Source organism: Cucumis melo, chromosome 10 (assembly GCF_025177605.1).
Source record: "Cucumis melo cultivar AY chromosome 10, USDA_Cmelo_AY_1.0, whole genome shotgun sequence".
NCBI lineage: Eukaryota > Viridiplantae > Streptophyta > Magnoliopsida > Cucurbitales > Cucurbitaceae > Cucumis > Cucumis melo.
The window spans coordinates 12,614,486-12,636,834 of NC_066866.1; the positions used below are offsets into that span (position 1 = coordinate 12,614,486).

The following is a 22,349-nucleotide window of genomic DNA, read 5'->3' on the forward strand; positions in this document are numbered from 1 at the left end:
TCCTTTGATTTACATGGGTGAGAGTGGCCTATGTCACCGACTTAATATGCTTACCTTTTTGGGGATTTGTTTGATTAGGGAGCTGGAAACACAGCTACATAAGAAGGAATTCACTCATTTTCTATAGATAGAGTAAGTAGAGAAATTGCTCTCTTAAGAATTGATTCCAAGACTTGAACAATATATTGCCACACCCTCTCTTGGCTAGAGAAGAGTTCAGTTATAGTCAAACTATAATTATTATTCATTAGAGGAATTAGTGGTACTTAAGGAGTTAGATGTAACTACAGAGGCAAAACGATAATTTTTGGCTAGTTGTACTTACGATCAATTTGTTAAGGGTCATCGTACTGTTGATTGGTCATATCCAATGGATACAAAAATATATCTACAATAAGAAGAGCAACTATTAGTCTTTAGTGGAAAGACTGATAGTTAATGAATAAATGTTAATTTAATTAAATAGTTTATTTTTAATTAATCTCATATCATTGAAACTTTAATATGTAGGTCCATAAGGTCTCCTTGTTGGCTTAATAAGGATAAATGAGAATTAAATTTATTTTGGTTTAATTTGACTTGTTCAAATTGATTAAAGGGAATAAATTGTATATGATACAATTAATATAATGTTTTAATACATTACAATATAAAGTTTTTACGAGTGAAATTAATATTTGAATACGATTCAAATAATAATAATAATATGAATAAAATTCATAAATAAACTGTAGGTCAAAAATTAATATGGATTCGGTTCATATTAGAATTATAAGAGATATGAGAGATATCAACCATTGGTTATATTATATATGATATAATATAAAGTTCATATTCTATGAGTATAATATGGTTTAAATTTTGTATTATTTTAATTAATATAATATTCTACATGAGAAAGAAGGAGGAAGTTATTTTGATAACTTCCCCCTCCATTAATGGTTAGGATTATATTTTAAAAAAATAGAAAGATCTGTTTGTTTCCTCTGTTTTTTAAAAAAACAATCTTTTTGTTTTGAAAAGAAGAAATCTCTAAAAAAATTTCCCTCATCACAGAAGCCCACAACTCTCTGTTGATTCTCACCTTGAGAATAACGAGAAAGACTTCGTGGTGTTCTTGGAGATTCAAAAAGTTCTTGAGAGGTTCTACAAAAGTAGTATTTTTCCTCTTTTCCTTCTTAGAAGCATGCTTAGGATTGAGTTTTTTTTCTCTCTAAATATTTTTGTTTTACAAATTGAAATTTCTTTTGCACAACGTTCCTATGCTTTCACTTTGGGAATTCCATTCCTTCAAAGATATTAACCTTCAAAGTGGGACTTAGGTTCTAGACGAGAAAAGATTTTATGGGCAAGTTTAAAGCTTGGCTGAGAGTTTAGAAGGACATGATGAGCTGGGTGTGCATTTCATGTTAAAAGAGGTTATTTGGAGTTCTTGAGTGCACAACTGGCATAGCGACTAGGAGGCACGAAGCGCGTGCCTATGCCATGCAGCATGTCTTGCGTGCAAGGAGCACGTACTGCGTGAGGCAGGCAACCATGATGGCCGTAGTGCATTCGTTGTGAAGCTAACCCAAGCGCTGCGCGTGCCAGCCCCCCTATCGCTTATGCTTTGCGCACTAGCATGCCTAAATGAGCAATTTTGTGCCATTTTTTAGGTGTTTTTGCTATTTTTTGAGAAAATTTTGGATTTTCCCTACGGTTAAGAGGTTAATTTAAGTTTAAATGGCTTTATGAGGAGGACAAGAAATTAAGAATTATGAGTGTCTAGCTATCAATTAGGAAGTTTTTGCTAGCCAAGGGTCTAGCTATCAATTGTGAGTGACAAAGCAAATTTCTAAGAACTTTCTAAGCATGTTTTATTAATTGCTATTAAAAGTATGATTTGAACTAAACGTTTGAGCTTTACTAATATTTGATGAGATTTACAAGCAAGATTTCATTATAATTCCAAAGAAATGCTTAACAACCATGAGTTATGAAAGCATGGTTTAATGAACTATAAAAGATTTAAAAAGAATTTGTTAATTCAATGTGAGATTTCAAAATATGTTTGAAGTATAGTTTTATTATTTCTAAAAGAGATTTTAGCTACTTCAGTTTTAAGTATGAATAAGAGCTTTTAAACCATATTCATTCTATACACCGAGTTATTTATGGTCAATGTGCATAGAGTATCAGGAGTATAGGACTTTGTTAACCACTTAGCCAGCTATCACCGAGATTAGGCAAGATAGTATTGATTTGATTTTGCTATCTTGATCGAGTTCAAGCATGATGATATCGTGACTGAGATTATGAGACACGATAGTTATTGAGCTATCAAACTAACGTGATCGAGTTTAAGAGTATAGAATTAACTGAGAAGATTAAACAAAGATTTATTTTAGAAAGTAAAAGAGTTATTTAAAGACAGAAGGAGAGTTTACGAAGTCGAAAGGTTTAGAAGTTCTATGTTATGTATGATATTTGATAGATTATTTATGTTAAAAGCCTAACTTTAAGTTTAACTATTCCAAAAGCATGTTTTTAAAATCGTCACTCACTAGACTATTTAGCTCACATTTTTCAAATGTTTTCCACTTTTCAAGAAGAGATCATGATCCCCAAACATGTTCTATAGTCGCTAGTGTGCTGTACTAGACTAGTGGGTAGTAGTTCAAGTTACACTATGTCTCGTAAATATGTCTTTTAAGTGTAAATGTTAAACTTGTCGATTTCATGTTGTTTTTATTATAGTTTCTTAGGTTTGGTCTGTAATTTTTTGGCTTATGGGGTTAATTTGTAAACAAGGTTGTGTACTAAAAATTTGTTTAATCAATGAAGTAGGGTGGGCTCACAAATAAATTCTTATTTTGTAAAGCTGCATTGGTGTTTTAGTGTTCATTCGGTTGATGTCGTCAAGTATATATTCAATTAAAAATATTTAAATTTCAAAAATATTTTGATATGTCAACAAGAGCTTAACTCAACTGACATATACGTATACCTAATACAAGAAGTCCTGGATTCAAATCCCCACCTGAAAATAAATCAGCAATCTAATTAAAATGTGAATTAAACTACAAATTTTAAAATAGTACCTATTAATTCTTTTTCAAAATTATTGGTTTCGTATTAAAATTTTAAATTTGAGGGTATTATGGTAAAACATATACCGTTTTCTTTTGACGATTAGACAAGTCGATAAATACAATTAAAAGTAATCCAATTATACTTGAGCCTATTGCTTCTACACGTTCATAAACACAACCAAAATTAATCTATTTGTTATTACACTTTAATTAGTTTACGATATAATTTATTACGAGTACTTCTAAGTCTCAAAAGTGTGATATCAAATAATAGTTTTGTTGCAATCTATTTATAGTAAATTTTTAGGGATTCACAGCTCCTCAATTCAAAGCCATTTTTAAAATAATCAATATGAATGAATGCTTTGACTAATTAATTACGAAATGGTAAAACTGATTCAATATTTTTAAAATCATTTGGGATAATAGAGTAAAATAAAATAAAATATTTATGATATACAGTAAAATTTTAGATTTTAGTAATGATACATATCGATAGACTTTCATTACTTTCTATCGATATGACAAATAGAAGCATATCAATGTATAGTTCAAGAAAAAAAAGGTGATTTTTCAAGACTATCTAAAATTAAGGGATCTTTTCAAAAATATAAAAAAAAGCGGTAAAATATTTACACTGTATAGAACAATTCCGAAAATAGAATAAGCCCAGAGGCTCACCATGTAAAATACCAAAAATGCTCCGTCAACTACACCGTCAACAACGCGCGAGTCATATATTTGTGATCGTTTAGATATTTGGCTATTGTTTGGTACACGATCGTTTAGGTATGACTACAATTTATTTTTCAATTCTATCGTTTAATTTTGTTATACGATCGTTTAATTTGGTTACATTTAAATTTGGTTATACGATCGTTTAGATCTGGATTTGGCTATTGTTTGGTATATGATCGTTTAGATATGATTACAATTTATTTTTTCAATTCTATCGGTTGATTTTCTTACACAATCGTTTAATTTGGTTACACGATCACTTAGATTTAATCGCTTAGATTTGGGTCCCAATTTTTTTCAAATCTTGGGACACAATCGTTTAGATTTGACAAAATGATTTTTTAAAATTCTTTTGTTACACGATCGTTTATTTTTTTATACGATCGTTTAGATTTGTCTACACGATCATTTAGATTTGGCTACACGATTTTTTAAAATTCTTTTACTATAGGATTGTTTATTTTTTATATACGATTGTTTAGATTTGTCTACGTGATCATTTAGATTTGACTAAATGATTTTTTTAATTCTTTTGGTACACGATACGTTTAGATTTATCTACCAATGATTTATTTTTTTTACACGATCGTTTACATTTTGGCTACTTCAATCTGAATGATTTTTTTCAAGATTTTTTATACATGATTTTTTAGATTTGCTATTTTTTGTACACGGTCGTTTAGATTTGGTTATCCAAATTCAAACGACGTAAAAAAAAAGAAGATGAAAAGAAGAAAGATAAGGAAAGAAATAACAGCGAAAAAAAAAAGAAAAGAAGAAAGACGATGAAAAGATTAAACGATGTAAAAAAGAATCAGAAAAGAAAAAAGACGAATAAAATATTAAACGATATAAAAAAGAATCAAAAAAGAAGAAAAGACATTGAAGGAAATGGCAAAATCAGAAATGACGATAGAAAAAAATTAAAAAAAAAAAGAAAAGAAGAAAGACGATGGAAAGATTTAACGACGTAAAAAAGAATTGAAAAAATAAAAAAGATTATGGAAAGAAAACACAGAAAAAAAAAAGAGAAAAAAAGAAGAAAGACGATAAAAAATCGCAGGAGAAAGAATATGAAAGAAATCGCAAGAGAAAGAAGACAATTTCATTGCGAGGAAGAGAAAAAGATGGAAGGACAAACTTAAAATATTTAAAAATGGTTAACTTTATGGACTTTGCTACACGACCCGTAAATACTTCAGTATTTTATTACATGTAGGTAAGTTTCCCTAAAATCAAATATTCTAAATTTGAAAATAAAAAACTTTTGGAATGAATAAAATCTAACATAAAAAAAATAATAGAATCCTTGACTAGAATGCAAAATAATAATGATAACATTAGTAAGAGTTTTTAAATATAGCAAAATGAACCAATATATTTAAAAATATAACCATACTCTATGTGTTAATGTCTATTAACGTTTATCACTAATAGATCATAGTTTTTTTTTATATATATATTCTGAGTTTAAAACAATTTATCAATTAATAAACTAAAATAACTTTCTTTTTTAATTAAAAAAAAAAAGAAGAGAGAGATGGGAATTTAAGAGTGAGAGAGGGATTTAATTGGGTTGGGGATGAGAGAACAACGGTGCGAATAATAAGGCATAAAGAAGGGGTCAAACCATAATGGATTCTTCTATTTTACTTACAATCTAAGCATATATTTAAGTGTATGTTTCTTTCTAAAATCAATAAATTAAATAATATTTTTTCCTTTTAATTCTTTGAAAGAACTAATTAATTAATGTTGTTTTAATTTATACCCTTCATTTCTACTCTTTACATCCATTAATATTTGTTCCTCTTTGATTCCAATTCCCTCTTTTTCACCACCCACTTTGATATCAACATTTTTCCTCCTCTATATAGCACATCCTATATAATACAAAACTAAGCTATATATATATATGTAGTCTTTCATTGTCTTTTTTTCACCTAGAAAAACTATCCAAATATTTAACTACAATTGTTTAGCTATATAACGACGGAGATGGGCTAAGGATTGAACTTTTTACCATTACAAAGGAAGACCATGTCAATGATTATTAAACTAAGCTTTACTTTGATATATTTTGATTATTGTTAACATCATTTATCTATTTTATCAAGTAAAATATCAACATGTCATGTCATGTCATGAAATTTGATAAACAAATGTCAGCAGTATAGGGCATGCATAAAAAGCTTACATAAAGTATAGGTAAGTGGTTATCCAACATAGTACTTAACTCAAGAAATTCTTATCTCTATTTGTGATCAGCATAAATATAGAATTAGGATTTATGGGGAAAAATGTATTTTTATGTACTCAAACTTTGTAACTTGTGCATTGATTTTTATTGTAAACTTTCAATTTCATCAAATTGCACCTCAAATTTACGTATGTTTTACGATCTTAATCTTAAACCTAGAATGTTCTTCTAACAAATCTCCATTCCTACATTGTTAAAAAGTCTTCTAATATACACATGCATTAAATGGATTATTAAAAACATACATATACATATAATTTGATAGAAGCTAAAATCGAGTGTAGCTCAATTTACATACAAAATGTGTTGGTAATTACCACAACATTTGTGGTTTAGATGCATGTATACGAATTGTATTCAACAAAATAAGAATTGAGTTCGTAACGTTATTGAATGATATTATTGTGTATATCAATCAAACTAGAATTTTTGCAAAAATTACATTTTAAAGTATGGAGTTAAAAGTTGAATGAAATTGAAAGTTTAGTAAAGGAATATAATAATATTGGGATTAAACTACTTATAATTTTATAAATAAAGATTATTTTCATTAAAAATATTAAAATAGCTATGCCTACAAAGACAATCTAGTTTGAAATAGAGATGACAACACAAAATGATAATTTAGAAATGAATTAAAATCCCCATATGCTATTTTCAACAAAGGGCCGTCTCTCTTGGCAACATAACATAGCATATAAGTTATAGTAATATTATATTTTAATAGTTTGTTCTACATTAAATATGACTAAATTGAATCACATAAATTTTCATTGTATGAATATCTAATATTTAATCAGCCATAATTATATCAAATCACCAACCTAAGCATTGCTCTGACAAATTAAGATATGTACGTTTTCTAAAAGAGATCATGGAATTTCCAAAAAAATGTTTAAAATTAGCTACATCGCAAGAGAACAATTATTTGAAAATGTTATAAAATTTAGAAAAGTTTAAAATTTTGTCAGTAGAGATATATATAAACTTTTATCACTGTAATTTATAAATATTTTGAATTTATATCTAATTAACCTTTTAAAGTTATGTTTTTTTTTTTTAATGTTTTATGAAACAAAATTAGTGGCACAAAACTTTAAAGTAGGTTGGGAATCGAAGCCTTTCCACTTTAGAAAAACTTGCATATTGCACTGTTTGACCTAATTGAGTTGCATTTACACGTGTCTAACTATAAATAGTAATAAAAAGATATTTTTAAATATAGTAAATTGGATAGTTTTTCTTTAAAAATATAATATAATTTCAGATCTGTTATGATTCTACCGATGTTTACTAACCGAAGAATAAAATATCAAATTTTGTAAATACTTTTAACAATTTTGTCATTTTTGAAAAAAATTTCAATAGTAAAATACTTTTATTTTTAGAATTTTATGTAACACTAATGATAAGTTCCTTAAATTCATGGATGGTTATATTTTACATAAAGAATACAACTTTACATTTAAATTCAACAGTAAATCTTAGATCTTAGATATGCAATTTGTATATATAGCTAGTCACTTCAAAATACAAATGAAGTGTGTGCGCATGATAAATATGAAATTAAATAAGATTACTTAAAGTTGAGAGAATCACTTAGTCACAGAGGTTGAGAATTTACTGTAAGAAAAAAGTTATAGTATTAATTATTAGTATAAAATGATATGAAACCATAAGTCACTTTCTGAAAAAGATAAGTATGATTATTATAAATTTATCATATTCGATATATATATCTTGAAAGGGTATATTGTCATTTTCTCTGTGAACATCTCTAAAAACTTGTTTGAGTAATTTTGTAAAGAAAGGTTCTTAATTGAGTTGGATGGAAAAGAGGTGACCTTCATGAAAACCGATGCCCCAACGCATTAGAAAAGAAAATCTTTTTTGGAATATTATAAATTTGTAAAGTGTAGAACAAATTTAAATAATTATCTTAAAAAACAAATCTACATTATTATTATCCAAACATTAAGGTTGTTTAATAGGTAGCATATTTTTTAGGCTAAAAAAATTGGATGTTGAGCAAAATCTATCTACTACAATTCTTTTAAGAAAAATTTCATAAATATAACAAATCACTAAAATATTTATGATTTGTGTATTAGAGCTCATGATGTTAACCATTTTTTAAATATTTTAGGTTTGTCCTTTCGTTTTTGTTCTCATATTTACTGCAATTTCTTTCTATTGTCTTTCTTCTTTTCTTTTCTTTTTTTACGTCGTTTAGATTTGGGTAACCGAATCAAAACAATCGTGTAAAAAAATAGTCAAATCTAAAAGATCGCGTATTAAGAATCTTGTAAAAAATTGTTTAGATTGGAATTGTCAAATCTAAACGATCGTGTACAAAAGAATTAAAAAAAAATCGTTTAGTCAAATCTATACGATCGTATACCAAAAAATCTTAAAAAAATAAACGATTGTATAAACAAATCTAAAAGATTGTCTACTAAAAAAATCTAGAAAAATATTGTTTAGAACAAATCTAAAAGTTCGTGTCCCCAATTTGATTATTTAAATTGGGTAGCCAAATCTAAACGATCGTGTAACTAAATTAAACGATAGAATTGAAAAAGTAAATTGTTTAGATTTTGCTATGCATATATAAACGATCATATACCAAATAGATTTCACACGTTGTTCACATTATGGTTGAAACATTTTTGGTATTTTCATTGTGGGCTTGTACATTTTTTCCATTTTTGAAATTGTTCTACATAGTGTAAATATGTTGTCGCTTTGTTTAAAATACCACATTATCTTAAGAACCCAATCTAACAATAAAATTAAATGACATTAATTTAAAGCATGCATTTACGTAAATTTTAGAATAATTATAATTAATTGTGATGTCAAAACTATTGAAAATATTTATAAAATATAGCAAAAATTTTTATCAATGTCTATCAATATCATAGATTTAAAACTTTGTTATATTTTAATTCATTTGACTATATTTTAAAAATATTCCGGTCTTTTAAGTATCTAAAGAATAAAAATATCTTTAATATAATACATGGATTTATATATATAATTAAAATTGTGAGTTTATTAATCTCACAAGTTACATAAAACTATACTAACTAAAATGGGTTGGATTAACCTTCGTTTTTAGACGTCGAAGGTTCGAACGTAAGCCTATATTTTAACTAGATAAAGTTGAACTTGGTTAAGGCAATGCAATTGAACAATAATTACCTACTGACCTAAAGCTCATCTTGGAAAAGGAAATATTAAGTTGTTCTATTTAATAACTAATTCAAGTAAATATTATGAAAAATTGATGTGTTGTACAAAAACATTATACATTTTTCTGTCCAATACTTTCAAAACATATATTTTAATTCAGTTATCTTTTGAAGAAAAAAAAGCATTTTGATTCATGTACATCTTCATTATGTTTATGTAACAACCCGAACCTTTAAACTAAGTTAAGGTCATTACTAAAGAGATAAACATCAAAAGACACAATTTTGAAAAGAGGATAGCTAAAATCTTTATAAAATTAATATCAAAATGTTCACGAAAAATATAAGATTTTCAAAATTAAAAAAAATAATTTGAAAACGTGACCGCGGGTTCTAACAATTTTAAAGAACTAAAAACAAATAAATAGAATAAAATCTTTAAGTAAAATGGTTAAAATTTAAAAATACTGAAAGACATATAAATGAGTGCGGAAGCTGAACTGTGTCCCCATATGGCATGTCACGCATCCCTCGCTATCGCTCGCCAGCTTCTTAAGTTCTTTACCTTAACCTGAAATATTAAACATAGGAAAGAGTGAGTATATAAATATACTCAGTAAGGGACCCACTACTAGTCCCGCTAGGTGATCTGTTAACTTTCCGTTAGAAACATAATCATAACGTTGTGTGTCCAATGGAGCACATCTGAGTGAGTGAGACCTTACGAACACCCCTAAATCGTGCGAGTGATCCCGAAGGAACACCCCTAGTCGTGCGAATGATCGCAGGTACACACTCCATAAACATATATGTAATACGTAGGTACACCCCTAATCGTGCGAGTGGTCCCGTCAGAACACCCCTAGTCGTGCGAGTGACCCCGTCTACACTCCATAAACATATATGTAATACGTAGGTACACCCCTAATCGTGCGAGTGGTCCCGTCGGAACACCCCTAGTCGTGCGAGTGACCTCGTATACACAATATAAATGTCCCCTAACCGTGCATGTGATCCGTAGGTACACCCCTAAATCGTGCGAGTGATCCCGTGGGAACACCCCTAGTCGTGCGAGTGACCCCATAGATAGGACCACAATACAGGTGGGGTAAAAAGCTTAACAGACAAAGTTAACAGACACACCATAACCCAAAGCATGTAACATCATTATAAACATCATAACATGACATGAATATCAATCATAACGTCCTTATTCATGTGATTAATATATCATGTATCATAAACATCATAAACATACCAGTCAAACATATATCTTTTTCGTCCAATCAAATCAACTATCTCTCTCCTTATGTATTATCTTCTTTTCCAAACAAATATAATTATATTCCGACATATAATTAACTTCACTTTTCCAAATTATTAATTAAATATATATATATATATATATATATATATATACTCAATTAAATCAAATTCCACCAAAGCCAACTTTTCCCTCCAAAATCTCAAATTAACTTAAGTCCTCAATTCTTTTAATCAATCAAATCTTTTCCAATAAATCACTTATAACTTTCAACATGAATTATCTTAACCCAACCATAACAACTTCACTCCAGAATCAATATTTATCTTTCTGCAGAATAATTAATTATCATCCACAATAATTAATTATTATTTACCTTTCTTCCAAATTAATTAATTATCTTTCACAATAATTAATTATTATTTATCTTTCTCCAAAAATAATTAATTATCTTCCACAATAATTAATTATTATTTATCATTCTCCAAAAATAATTATCTTTTCTTTAAATAATTATTCTTCAACGAATATAATTATCTTTTCCTTTAACATAATAATTATATATATATTTCCACTTATACATATAATTATTAAATCTCCAACAAACTTTTCACCCCACAATTTAATTAAATAACGTCCATAATTATTTAATTAAATTCAACTTCAACAACACTAAAATCCACAACTTTACTTAATCCTCTTAAGCTACCATTTAAACAAAAACTTAACAAACACCAACACATGTTAAAACCTCTAATTAATTAAATATTCATCCAAGAAATATTTAATTAATTTCAATTCCCACCTAAATCAAATAATTCTCATTAAATGGATTCAAAATAACGCTCAATAAATTATCTTAATTTTTAGGGCGTTACAGTTTACCTCCATCAAAATTATAGCCATAAAATTTAGATTATATAGCTTCTAATATTGCACAAACATAAATACTCACTTCTTAACCTAAACGTCCGGAACAAATTTGAACATCTTATAGTTATATAAACAAAAATTAAATACTTAAACAAAATTCTAAGTAGCAATGAATGAAATTAATAATCAAAGAAGATAATTATGAATGGTTTTGACCCACAAAACTGTGCTTAGAAGTAACTTTTGTTGTACAAAAATAAAAAGAAATAACCACTCTCTTTCGTGTATACATTGCGGCTTCTCTACGGTGATCATGCTCAAAATCCAATTTATAAATCCCCTATTTCTTGATTTTGACAACAAACTAACATTTTCATTTTTTATATATTTTTTGGTGTAGAGTTCGAGATGAATCATATGTATATATATACACTTTTCATCTCTAAAGTTAAATTAGGTTTGGGACTTTGAGGTAATTCAAAGAAAATGAAAACACTTTTTATTTTTATTTTTAATTATTTGATCTCCCTAATAAATAAGCAAGCTCATACTCCTCTCACATGCAATTAATTGCCAAAGTCAAAACCCTCACACGTGAGCCCATTAATATTACTTTTGATTTTTCTTTTTTGATTAAGAGCTTAAAACATCCGGGCTCCAACCCAAAAAAAAAATATATATATATATTAATTACGGTTCGAGTTGAGCTATATATGTATATATATGTATACATTGTATTATAATTTTCTTTTGCTCTCTCTCTCTCTCTTCTCTAGATCTTTGGTGGAATAATCCTCGTACATAACCAATAGCTATAGAGATGACCCAAAATCCTCATATCACCATTAGTACAAACTAGTTAAACTTTAGTTTTCTCTCTCTCTCTCTCTCTCTCTCTCTCTCTTTCTTCTTTTTTGGATCTCTTTCTCTTTCTGTTTTTCTTTCCTTTTTGGCCTTCTTTCTGGCTAATTTTGACCTCAAGTGAAGATTATAGCATGCTTGAATGTCCAAAGAAAGGTAAGAACAAACTCATCTCTTTCTTCTCTCAAAATTTCGGGGTGGAACAATTTAGTTGACGGTTTTGAAGCTTTTAACTTTTTTTTTTCGGTGGAGGATTAGAACAATTTGTATTTTTTATTTATAAGATTTGAATTTTGTTAAAGTTTTGGAGCGAGGATTCAAGCTTTCAGCTTGATAGAAAAAGTTACAATGTCTCACTTGTTAGGTATATATGCTCAATTTTGCTTGAAGGTTAGAACCATATGTGATTTGTATATAAATTGCTAAAATGACTTGACTACTGGGCTATGTTGCCTTATATTGTATTCTATAGTCAGATATAGAAGAGAGAAATGAAACAATATATATTTCGATCTCGATCATATGCAACTAATTTTATGTAAGGGAGGACTTGACCAGCTTATTGAGAGAACTAATTTTTTAATCATTATATTATTTGGCTTTTGGTTTTTGGTTATTAAAAATCAATTCTATCAATACTAGTTTCCACATTGTAAACTTTTTGCTTTTCTATCTAATTTCTACTGATTTTTCAAAAATGGACTAAAACTTAGAAAATTAAAAAACAAATAGTTTTTTTTTTTTTTTTTAATTTGTTTTCTTTATAATGATTCAATTTATCTCTTAAAAATAGATGCACGATATGAAATTAGGGGGAAATAGACTAAATAAACTTGACTAATTTTATTTTCCTCATCTTTATTCTTTCGTCATGGCTTATGTAGAGAGAGATTCGATGAGATAGCGAAGAAGATAAAGAGAGAGACAGATGTATCATCCAATATTCCTCCACAACAAATTATGGGGAGAAGACACTCATTGCAGGGTTCTCCTGGAGCTCTCAACACCATTACTCCATGTGCAGCCTGCAAACTTTTAAGAAGAAGATGTGCTCAAGAATGTCCCTTCTCCCCATACTTTTCTCCCCATGAGCCTCATAAATTTGCCTCTGTCCACAAAGTTTTCGGCGCGAGCAACGTCTCGAAGATGCTCATGGTAACACATGACTAAAAATTGGTTATATTATAAGTTTAGTTTTTTGAACTTTTGGTGTACGTTAGTGTCGGTTTAGTATATGCAACAGTAAGTTTGAACTTCTGTAATTGTCTCTTTATTGTAGTTTAGAAAGTTTGTTCCACCCTATAAAATTTTCTATAAAGTTAAAAGTTAGTGTGTTATCAAACTATATAGGGATGAAGTCCAACTTATAAATCATATATATAAACACTAAATTCTAAATTTATCGAAGTTATAGGAATTAAATTTGTGATTTAAACTTCTAATTAGTGATCTGGGTGTATTCCATGCACGTGTCTAATATGTTTACGTTAAAAGAAAGTTGTAATTACATGCTACCGATACATTTTGCAGGAAGTTTCCGAGAATCAAAGAGCAGATGCCGCAAACAGCTTAGTTTATGAAGCTAATGTGAGGTTAAGAGATCCTGTTTATGGTTGTATGGGTGCCATTTCAGCCCTACAACACCAAATTCAATCCTTACAAGCTGAGCTCAATGCTGTGAGAGCTGAGATTTTAAGACACAAATTTAGAGAAGCTAATAATATGATTCACTCTTCTCCTCAACAACAACATGTGCCTTTTCTTTCTTCTTCTTCTTCTACGGAGGTTGTTTCGGTTGCCCTGCCACCACCGCCTCCACCGCTACCTCCGCCGCATCATCATGATGCTTCTTCTTCTTCATCCTCTTTGTACAACCGACCGACGTTGGCAGCTGCGGCTGATTATAGTACTATTTCAAGTGATGAAAATGTTACCTACTTTGTTAGTACTTCTAGTACTGGTCATCAATTAAATTCTTAGCATTATTATTGTAGGGTTTAAAGAAAGGCGATTTTACCTGTAATAATATTGAAAGAAAAGTTGGGGTGAAATTCAAGGCCCTCCTTTTTTGTATTTTTTTTTCAAAAATATTTTAGGTATATTCTCGGTTGCACTCATGTTCATGCATTCTACTCTAACATTTCTATATAATTTACCTTAGTATAATTACAACTGATCCTTTTGTTTTTGGTTTTGTTCTTTTCTTTTCTTTTAAACTTTTGTTTTGTAAAAGAATGCAAAAAGATTGATATAGCCTAAACTACACTATCCAAAATTGTTTTTTAATTTTACTGTCCTTATAACGTTTTTAAGCCTAAATTTGTTTTTCCCTTATCTTTTTTATTTTCCCATGAAAAACAAAATTTTATTTGATGATAAATATTTGTTTCTTGTTTCTTCTTTTTAAATTACTGCGAAACCATTAACCAATAGAACAATGATATTTCTCTTTCGTTTTTTTTATTGAAATTTATTTCGAAAAAAGCTTGTTGAAACTTGGAAAATAATGTTTTATAATTAATTATGATGAATATTTCTAAAAAAAAATTAAAACCAAATTAATAATTAATGAATAATTTATATTGTTGAACAAGTCAAGCGTCCTATTATTTATAGTATATTTATACTAGTATGATATTTTTTGTTACTTAATTTTTCGTTTCATGATTTTTCTATAATATAATAAAAATATCGATTTACTTTGTATATTGAACAACGTTAAAATCCATACGTAAAAATATAATGAATATGGATATATTGAGATTGTTAAAAAAAAAAAAATGAACATACCATATTCTTAACTAATTAATGTGAGAGTTTATTTTTATGGAAGAGTAGTCCCAATTGAAATAAATGTAGATTTGTATATGGAGGAATATGGGAAAACTATTTAGGTTTGAGAAAATGAGGATTAAATTCGGTTGACTAATGAGAGTTGCACCACATGGTTGTAAGTCGGTGGCATTGAAGGATGGAATCTGAATCATCGTTATTAACACTAGAAGAAATCTAGTCTTTAATGTCGGGTGAAAAAAGTGAAAAATGGGCTTTAATGTCGTTTTTCAAAAGGCGGATGTTTAATGTCGGTTTTAAACCGACATTAAAGATAGAGCTTTAATGTCGGTTTAAAACCGACATTAAACACCCTGCTTTTTTTGAACTGACATTAAAGCCCATTTTTATTTTATTTTTATTTTTTAAATTTGTAAAAATTCAACTTTCTCTCTCTTACTTTACTCTTTTCTCAAACCCTCCTACACACTATTTTTCATCTTTCTCAAATTTCTTTCACCCTTCTCAATCATCTTTCTCAAATTTCTTTCACCTTTCTCAATCTCATCACTTTCTTCCCTCTCTTCTTCGACAGCTGCCGCCACCACCACCAGCATACATCAAATTCTTCCATCCCTTTTTGAATATGTAATGTGTTTGTTTGTGTTTCTTTTGCTTTGGATCTATTTGTAGTCCGCATCCCTAACCTCTTTTTAATGGGAAAACTGAAGTGCTCACAAACCAAGAGATTTGGGACCGATCTTGCACAAAAACCCGTCGGAACATCGCTACCTTGTCGGAACATCGCTACCTTGTCGTAAGATCAACCCCGACGCACCGTAAGCCTTCCTCGTGGCCTGCTCCACGACCAAGAGAAAGAAGCCTAACTTTTCATTCCTCCTCAAAGGTCATGTTCATGGGCGTGTCCTAGAAAAACCTTCTTCTGCTTCATTTTTTATCGGTATTTTCTTTTCATTTCCTTCGTTTGGAACTAACTTGAATCATCGAACACACTTTGTGCAAAGTAACTGGAGCTGTTTCATTAGGATTCTTCAAGGCTTAAATGTTTATTAATCAGGTGGAATACTGCTTTGCGGTCCTCCTGGAGTGGGGAAAACTTTACTAGCAAAAGCAGTTGATAACTTTTGGGCTATTAAACTTAGCATGCTTGTTTCTATCATTCTGTTATTTTCACAACACAGACTCTTGTGCACATTCGAAGATGGTGTTGGAGTAGCATTATTTTATGCCTTTGGTTTGGCACGTGTTATGTGGGGCGGAGAGTAATTTGATTGTGCATCTTGGTAGTTGCTTTAGTACCGCCATTTAGTATGAGAAGCCTAAAATCATTCCACTGATGAATTTTATAGAAAATTTAGAATTTTTAAGGAGGAAATTATTTTAAATGATTAAATTTCTGAAAAATATTTATAAATATATTAAAATATCACAATCTATTTATAAATATAATAGACCTAGATGGACATAGATAGACCTATATGTGTGTATTTAGATACATATAGTAGTCTATCTGAATCTATCACGGATAGATTGTGATATTTCGTAAATATTTTGGTTCACTTTGCTATATTTGAAAATAACCATTTTTATGGTTGTTTTTGCCTTATTGGCAAATAAAAATTTTAGAATTGCCAAGCATGTTGGTCGTACTACCTTCCTTGAGGTTTATTTTGGAGGCAATTTAGGGTAAAAAAATCATGAATGGGAGCTAGCTACCCATAACATCAGCCAATAGGTCGTTACAAGCTTTCTAGACGCCAGTAATTGGAAGAAAAAAAATCTAAATCTTGAGCCTATTATTTGATCCAGAGCATTTTTTTTAATTAATTAAAAAGAAAAAAAGAGGAACAAAAATACTCCCCACCTGTGAATTTACGTAAGAAAGCCAACAATGATTTTTAAACCACTATCAAACATTTTGCTAGATTCACTCTTACGTAGTACTGTTACATCGTTCATCTCAATTTATTTTGAAAGTTCTCACATCTTTATTTTTATTTAAGCATGAAACTTGGCAAGAAAGGTATTGGAAAAGACGATGAACTTGTAGAATGGTGAACTCTCCTTGTTTGTTCTTGCTTGAAATTACGGTTTGTATGGTGCATCTTCTGTGCGCACATATAAGATTTATATTTTGTGTTCATAAATCATTCAGGTTCGGCTTATCAAGGAGTTATATGGAAACCAAATCAGGGAGTTGTATCATAGCCTTCCATTCCATATGATTGAGTTTGTGGTCGATGATTCTGACTGGTTAGTTCACTGAAACTCACTTGTAGATATATTGTTTAATTCTCAGCTATACACCTTAAACCGTTTTCCTATGAACGTTGATAGAGATTATGAAAATGGAATTCTGACTACATTTAGTTGGAAGAAACCTTTGAATTCTTAGTCAAATTCCACAAATATAAACCCAGTTTTAGTTACAAAATTTGTCATAGATTTTGAAAATGTTGTTAAAACTGAAATTTTGAGATATTGATCTCTGCATTATATTTCTCCGTCCTGTTTTTCTAAAATCAATTAACCATCTTTTCAGACAACTTTTATCGAATTTAACTTTAAACATGACTTTTTTCCAGCACGGTGACTGTCAGTCTGAGATATGCTGATCTCATCTACGTGCTGCCAACGAAAATCAGCGTGCTTGCATGGCCAATGCCTCAGAGATTGTGTTTCTCACCGTTGATATTCACTTCTTTTTTTCTTTTAATGCTTCTCCCATATCAGCTTATGCAGAGATTGTGTTGAATTTACCCCAAGCTATACAACAGTTGTTTCCGCCGAAACCACACTCCTAGTAGCATTTCAACAACTCGTGCAGCTATGCGAATTTGTACAAAGTTATAGCAGAGGTATGATCGTAGATTAGTGGCTATTATGTTGTGATGTGACTAACTAGGATTTTATCAGTAGAAGCCAACTCAGGTCTACAAGATTTTTCATGAAGTTGGAAAAGTAAGAACATGAAAAATCATAGTTTGAAGTAGGTTCATTTATAGGATAGTTAGTTCATAACTAAAGGATCTTTTCTCGTTAACATGGCAGATGTATAGATCAAAGAATATATCAAGGTTGGCATTATTATATGCAGTTGTTTTACTTTTAAATAGCCTTTATACCTGTGAGTGGAGTGTTTTCAAAATCTAAGAAAACCGTTTTTAAAATTTTGGAGAGGGCACCGAGTATTTCTATTTAGGTTTCTTTATTTGGTTGAGAGTATTTTTGTAGTATTCTCTCTTAAATTTGGAAGATGTGATAAAGCTTTTGTATTAGTACCTTACACCATTTGATGTATAAATAAAATTATTGGACTCATATTTGTGCATAACCACAGCATGATAAATAAAATGAATATAATATATATATATATTGGTGCATTCGATTAACCGACTTGGTTGAGAGAGATAATTCTAATATGATATCCCTGTTCTAACTATTATCAGGTTTCATATTTCCGTTTCCTATTTTTATAAATATCAATCTTGTCTTCTAATTTTCCCAATTCATGTGGTAGAATTTTAAAATGTGCTGTCGGTTTCTCATTTTCTTCAATATTATGTTGGTCATGATAGGCTCCATCAGTTGTTTTCATTGATGAACTAGATTCTGTTGGAAGGGAACGTGGTTTGATAAAAGGTTCTGGAGGGCAAGAACGTGATGCTACTCTTAATCAGGTTGGGCTAGAATTATTGATTCTGCTTTTGTAAATTGTAAAGGTCCTGCTTCGTGCTTAATGGTCTGTGTTGTTGTTGGTTTATGCATTTCAGCTTCTTGTCTGCTTGGATGGATTTGAAGGCAGGGGTGAAGTGATCACTATTGCTTCAACTAATAGACCAGATATTCTTGATCCAGCACTTGTGAGGCCTGGACGATTTGATCGAAAAATTTATATTCCTAAGCCTGGACTTATTGGTCGCTTGGAGATTCTCAAAGTAATATAGTTTTCAATTTTACTAGTATTGCTGTTTCACTGGTTCCTCACTTCTTTGATGATTGTAAACGTACAAACAAGATTATTTAAGGTTACAAGACAAATATTTATCCCTTTTCTTCTGTGATTATAGGTTCATGCGCGAAAGAAACCTATGGCTGAAGATGTTGATTACATGGCTGTAGCCAGTATGACAGATGGAATGGTTGGTGCAGAACTAGCAAACATAGTTGAGGTTGCTGCTTTAAATATGATCCGTGAGGGAAGAACTGAGGTACTTTGCTATTGTTTCTCATACTAATAGCATGTTACTTCTATCATTAACTTTTGAGAAAGAAATGCAAAGCGTTAGATATTATATTAAATTTGCTTTTACCTGTCAATTTAGGCTTTTGGATTGAATTAGTGAATTAGGAGGGAGGGGGCTATGTGTTCAAGCTCCGCAATGTTATTTCCTCTACAATTAAAATTGATTATTCCAGCCTTGGAGACAAGCAAACAACAATTTTTTCCAGCCTTGGAGAGTTTGTGAACAAAGTGTGATCATAGTGGCCTTGACTATATCCTTGGGACTTGACAAAGGTGGTAAACCTATCGAACCAAGAACTTTCTTTTCATTTCCTTATGGATTCTATTACACATTCTAAATGTCTGATATTTTTGTTGCTGTTGCACATTACTGCAACTACTTACCTTTGTGAGAAATATTCCAATTGCTCTTCATTCTTTATTTACATAGTCTTTATTTCAATAATACACATTTGGAAGATGGATTTAGTAATGAAAAATAATGGACTCTAGTATTCTCATTATTATTCTGTTGGGTAATTCCATTAATTTCTACTTTCTTTCTGCTCTGATTTGAGATTTTCTATGTGGGGTTTCTTTATTTTAATGAATGGAGAGTGCATTGGGGCGTAACCCCACCTTCGAACCCAAAGCCCATCTGCTCATTCATAATAGCCATCTCTTTTGGATTTCTCATTTCTTAGTTTTTAGTTTCTTGAATATTTTTGTTTAATGGGGTTGTTTGAAAAATCTGTAACTTTTGATATCTGATTTTGTGTCAGATAATGGGGAAATAGATAGGGAGAAGAAGAAGAAGGTGAACCTTTTAGCTTTGTCAACTTAGAGGAGACAATTGTTTAATACCCATTAGATATCTTTGGGAATGTCAGGGAAAGGTCCATAGCTTTGTGCTAGGCCTGAAACTTTCCCAGTGAGAGGAATTTATTGCAATGGCTTAAAATGGGAGGCTCTTCTCATCACCTTTTTTTCTAGCTTCTGTAGAAAAATGGGTCTGGCTTCTGGGTAGTTATTTGGGTTCAGGCCCTTGGTTCTCTAAGAGGAATTCATGGCTATGACAGCTTTGCTGTACCATTTGCTTTTTTGGGTCTTTGAATCTCTACCTTCTTACCGGAAGTTATTTCATCTTTTCAGGTAGCTGTGGTGTTTTTTGTTGTCTCAAGTTTTCAACTTCCAATTTGCATGTTGGTGATTTTGAAGGGGGTGGGGTTATTTTCTTGATGAAGTTTCTGTTGTTTTGTGCCTTTTATGAACCTTTGCATGCAGTGCAATCGTTCCAGTCTTCTATTGCTGTTTTGTTTCCTTGAGATTTTATACAACACAGTTACAATGCTTGTATGATAAAAGGAATTTTGGAAAAGATCTTCTTGCTGACTGGAGGAGAAGAATCAAGGGAGAGGGCTTTCTGTTTTTCCGAGACAAAGCTATTCGTAACGGTCTCTCTCTCTGCCTTTCTCTAATATTTTCTTCCTAGTACGTTTCTCTTTCAGCTGCCTTTTATTTTTCCATAAAGTTTAATATTGGTAAGTTACAACAAACCCACCATATTTCTAATCCCAAAAGAATCTGGTACTGTATTGTCATTATCAGGTTTCAAGCTGGAGAGATTTTATGAAGGGTGGAAAGAAGGTAAGTTTATTATATTTTTGTTAAATAAGTTGGTTTCTATTTTTTACATTTTTGTTTTGTTTTTAACCCTTGAAAATTTTAATCATAAACACATTTCATTAAATACTCTCTAGCTTCTGAACTCTGGTTTTTCAGTTTTTTACCCTTGAATACTCTTTGGCAAGCTCAAAGCCTTTTGTCTGTTGGATGATATTTTAGTTACCGATAATGTGTATTTTGCTTGCAGGGTGGTCAGATTACGTAGAATGCGTGAAGTGAATCAAGAAGTTGTCCAAAAACAAGGCTTTTGTTAAATAAGATTACGTAGAATGTGTATTTTGTTAAATAAGATTTCATTTTGTGTATGCAAATGTAAAAGACAAATATTAAAGTTTCTAAATAATATTAATTTTATTGATTTGTTGGCCTGAGAAAAAATATTTATTTACACGGATCGGCTGTCAATTTATAAAAAATGGAAAATAATGCAGCAATTAAATAAAAATAAATTTGTAAAAATGGATCCAAAAACAAGGCTTTAATGTCGTTTTTAAACTGACATTATTGGGGATCTATAATGTCGGTTATAAACCGACATTGTTGGCCTCTTTAATGTCGGTTTTAAACCGACATCAAAGCCCAACTGACATTAAAAGGCTTCAATAACACTATGAAAGATGTCGGTTGAAAACCGACATTAAAGGCCTTTAATGTCGGTTTAAAAGCGACATTAAAGATGCCTTTAATGTCGCTTTTAAACCGACATTAAAGCCCAACCGACATTAAAGGCCTTTAATAACGCTCGCAAAGATGTCGGTCGCCAAGTGACATTAAAGGCCTTTAATGTCGGTTTTAAACCGACATTAAAGGCCAGATTTCTTGTAGTGTAAAAATAACAACGAATATAACGAATTAAAACGAATTAAACAATAATAAATAATAAATAATAATAATAATAATAATAATAATAATAATAATAATATAATGGGAGACAAATTTTGTACGACTTTGATACTCCCCATGCAAATTTAGTCTTAATTTTAAGGCTATGTTTGGAAAATTATGTGCATATCTCATAATTGCCCATATGCATGTTTCCAATTTAATTCTCTACTATACAACCATGTGTTTTGTATGTTACAAACTTGTTCACATTATATCTGTATATATAGTAAAAAAGTATGTCCTTGTTCAGTTTAGCTTAATAAAGTCTTAAATTTAGTTTAATATCACTCTGCTAGTTAAAAAGTAATAATAATTCGTAGGACCACTTGTACTCATGACAAAATATAAAATAAAAATTAAGTTTACGACATGTTAGAATTTATATCGTAAAATTCATAGTTTGTAATTATATTCTATTCAATAAAATCGTGATTGAGAAATTATTAGTGAAATTAAATACTATAATCTTAAATCTAATAAAATAAGGTTTCGATGCTAT

At 30.1% G+C, this 22,349-nt stretch overlaps 2 protein-coding genes and 1 long non-coding RNA gene across 3 annotated transcripts in view; all 3 read left to right on the forward strand.

The window, feature by feature from the left end:
* Positions 1-21,323, forward strand: part of LOC127151250 (uncharacterized) — a 93,811-nt gene extending 72,488 nt beyond the window's left edge. The window contains exons 2-8 of the mRNA XM_051090718.1: positions 18,643-18,734; positions 18,828-18,992; positions 19,125-19,265; positions 20,432-20,509; positions 20,634-20,733; positions 20,888-20,926; positions 21,153-21,323. Coding sequence (XP_050946675.1) covers positions 19,146-19,265; positions 20,432-20,509; positions 20,634-20,733; positions 20,888-20,926; positions 21,153-21,184 — 369 coding nt within the window. The 5' untranslated portion in view covers positions 18,643-18,734; positions 18,828-18,992; positions 19,125-19,145 and the 3' untranslated portion in view covers positions 21,185-21,323. The remainder of the gene's footprint in view (positions 1-18,642; positions 18,735-18,827; positions 18,993-19,124; positions 19,266-20,431; positions 20,510-20,633; positions 20,734-20,887; positions 20,927-21,152) is intronic.
* On the forward strand, positions 12,158-14,427 carry LOC103496729 (LOB domain-containing protein 15). The gene is made up of 3 exons (XM_008458705.3): positions 12,158-12,417; positions 13,146-13,416; positions 13,792-14,427. Exons 1-3 carry the CDS (start codon positions 12,404-12,406, stop codon positions 14,239-14,241), a joined length of 735 nt encoding a protein of 244 aa, XP_008456927.2. The 5' UTR covers positions 12,158-12,403; the 3' UTR covers positions 14,242-14,427.
* Positions 16,820-17,728, forward strand: LOC127151252 (uncharacterized). The gene is made up of 3 exons (XR_007824057.1): positions 16,820-17,108; positions 17,210-17,307; positions 17,640-17,728. It is a non-coding gene; the product is annotated as an uncharacterized LOC127151252 (long non-coding RNA).
* Positions 21,324-22,349: the final 1,026 nt, after the last annotated feature.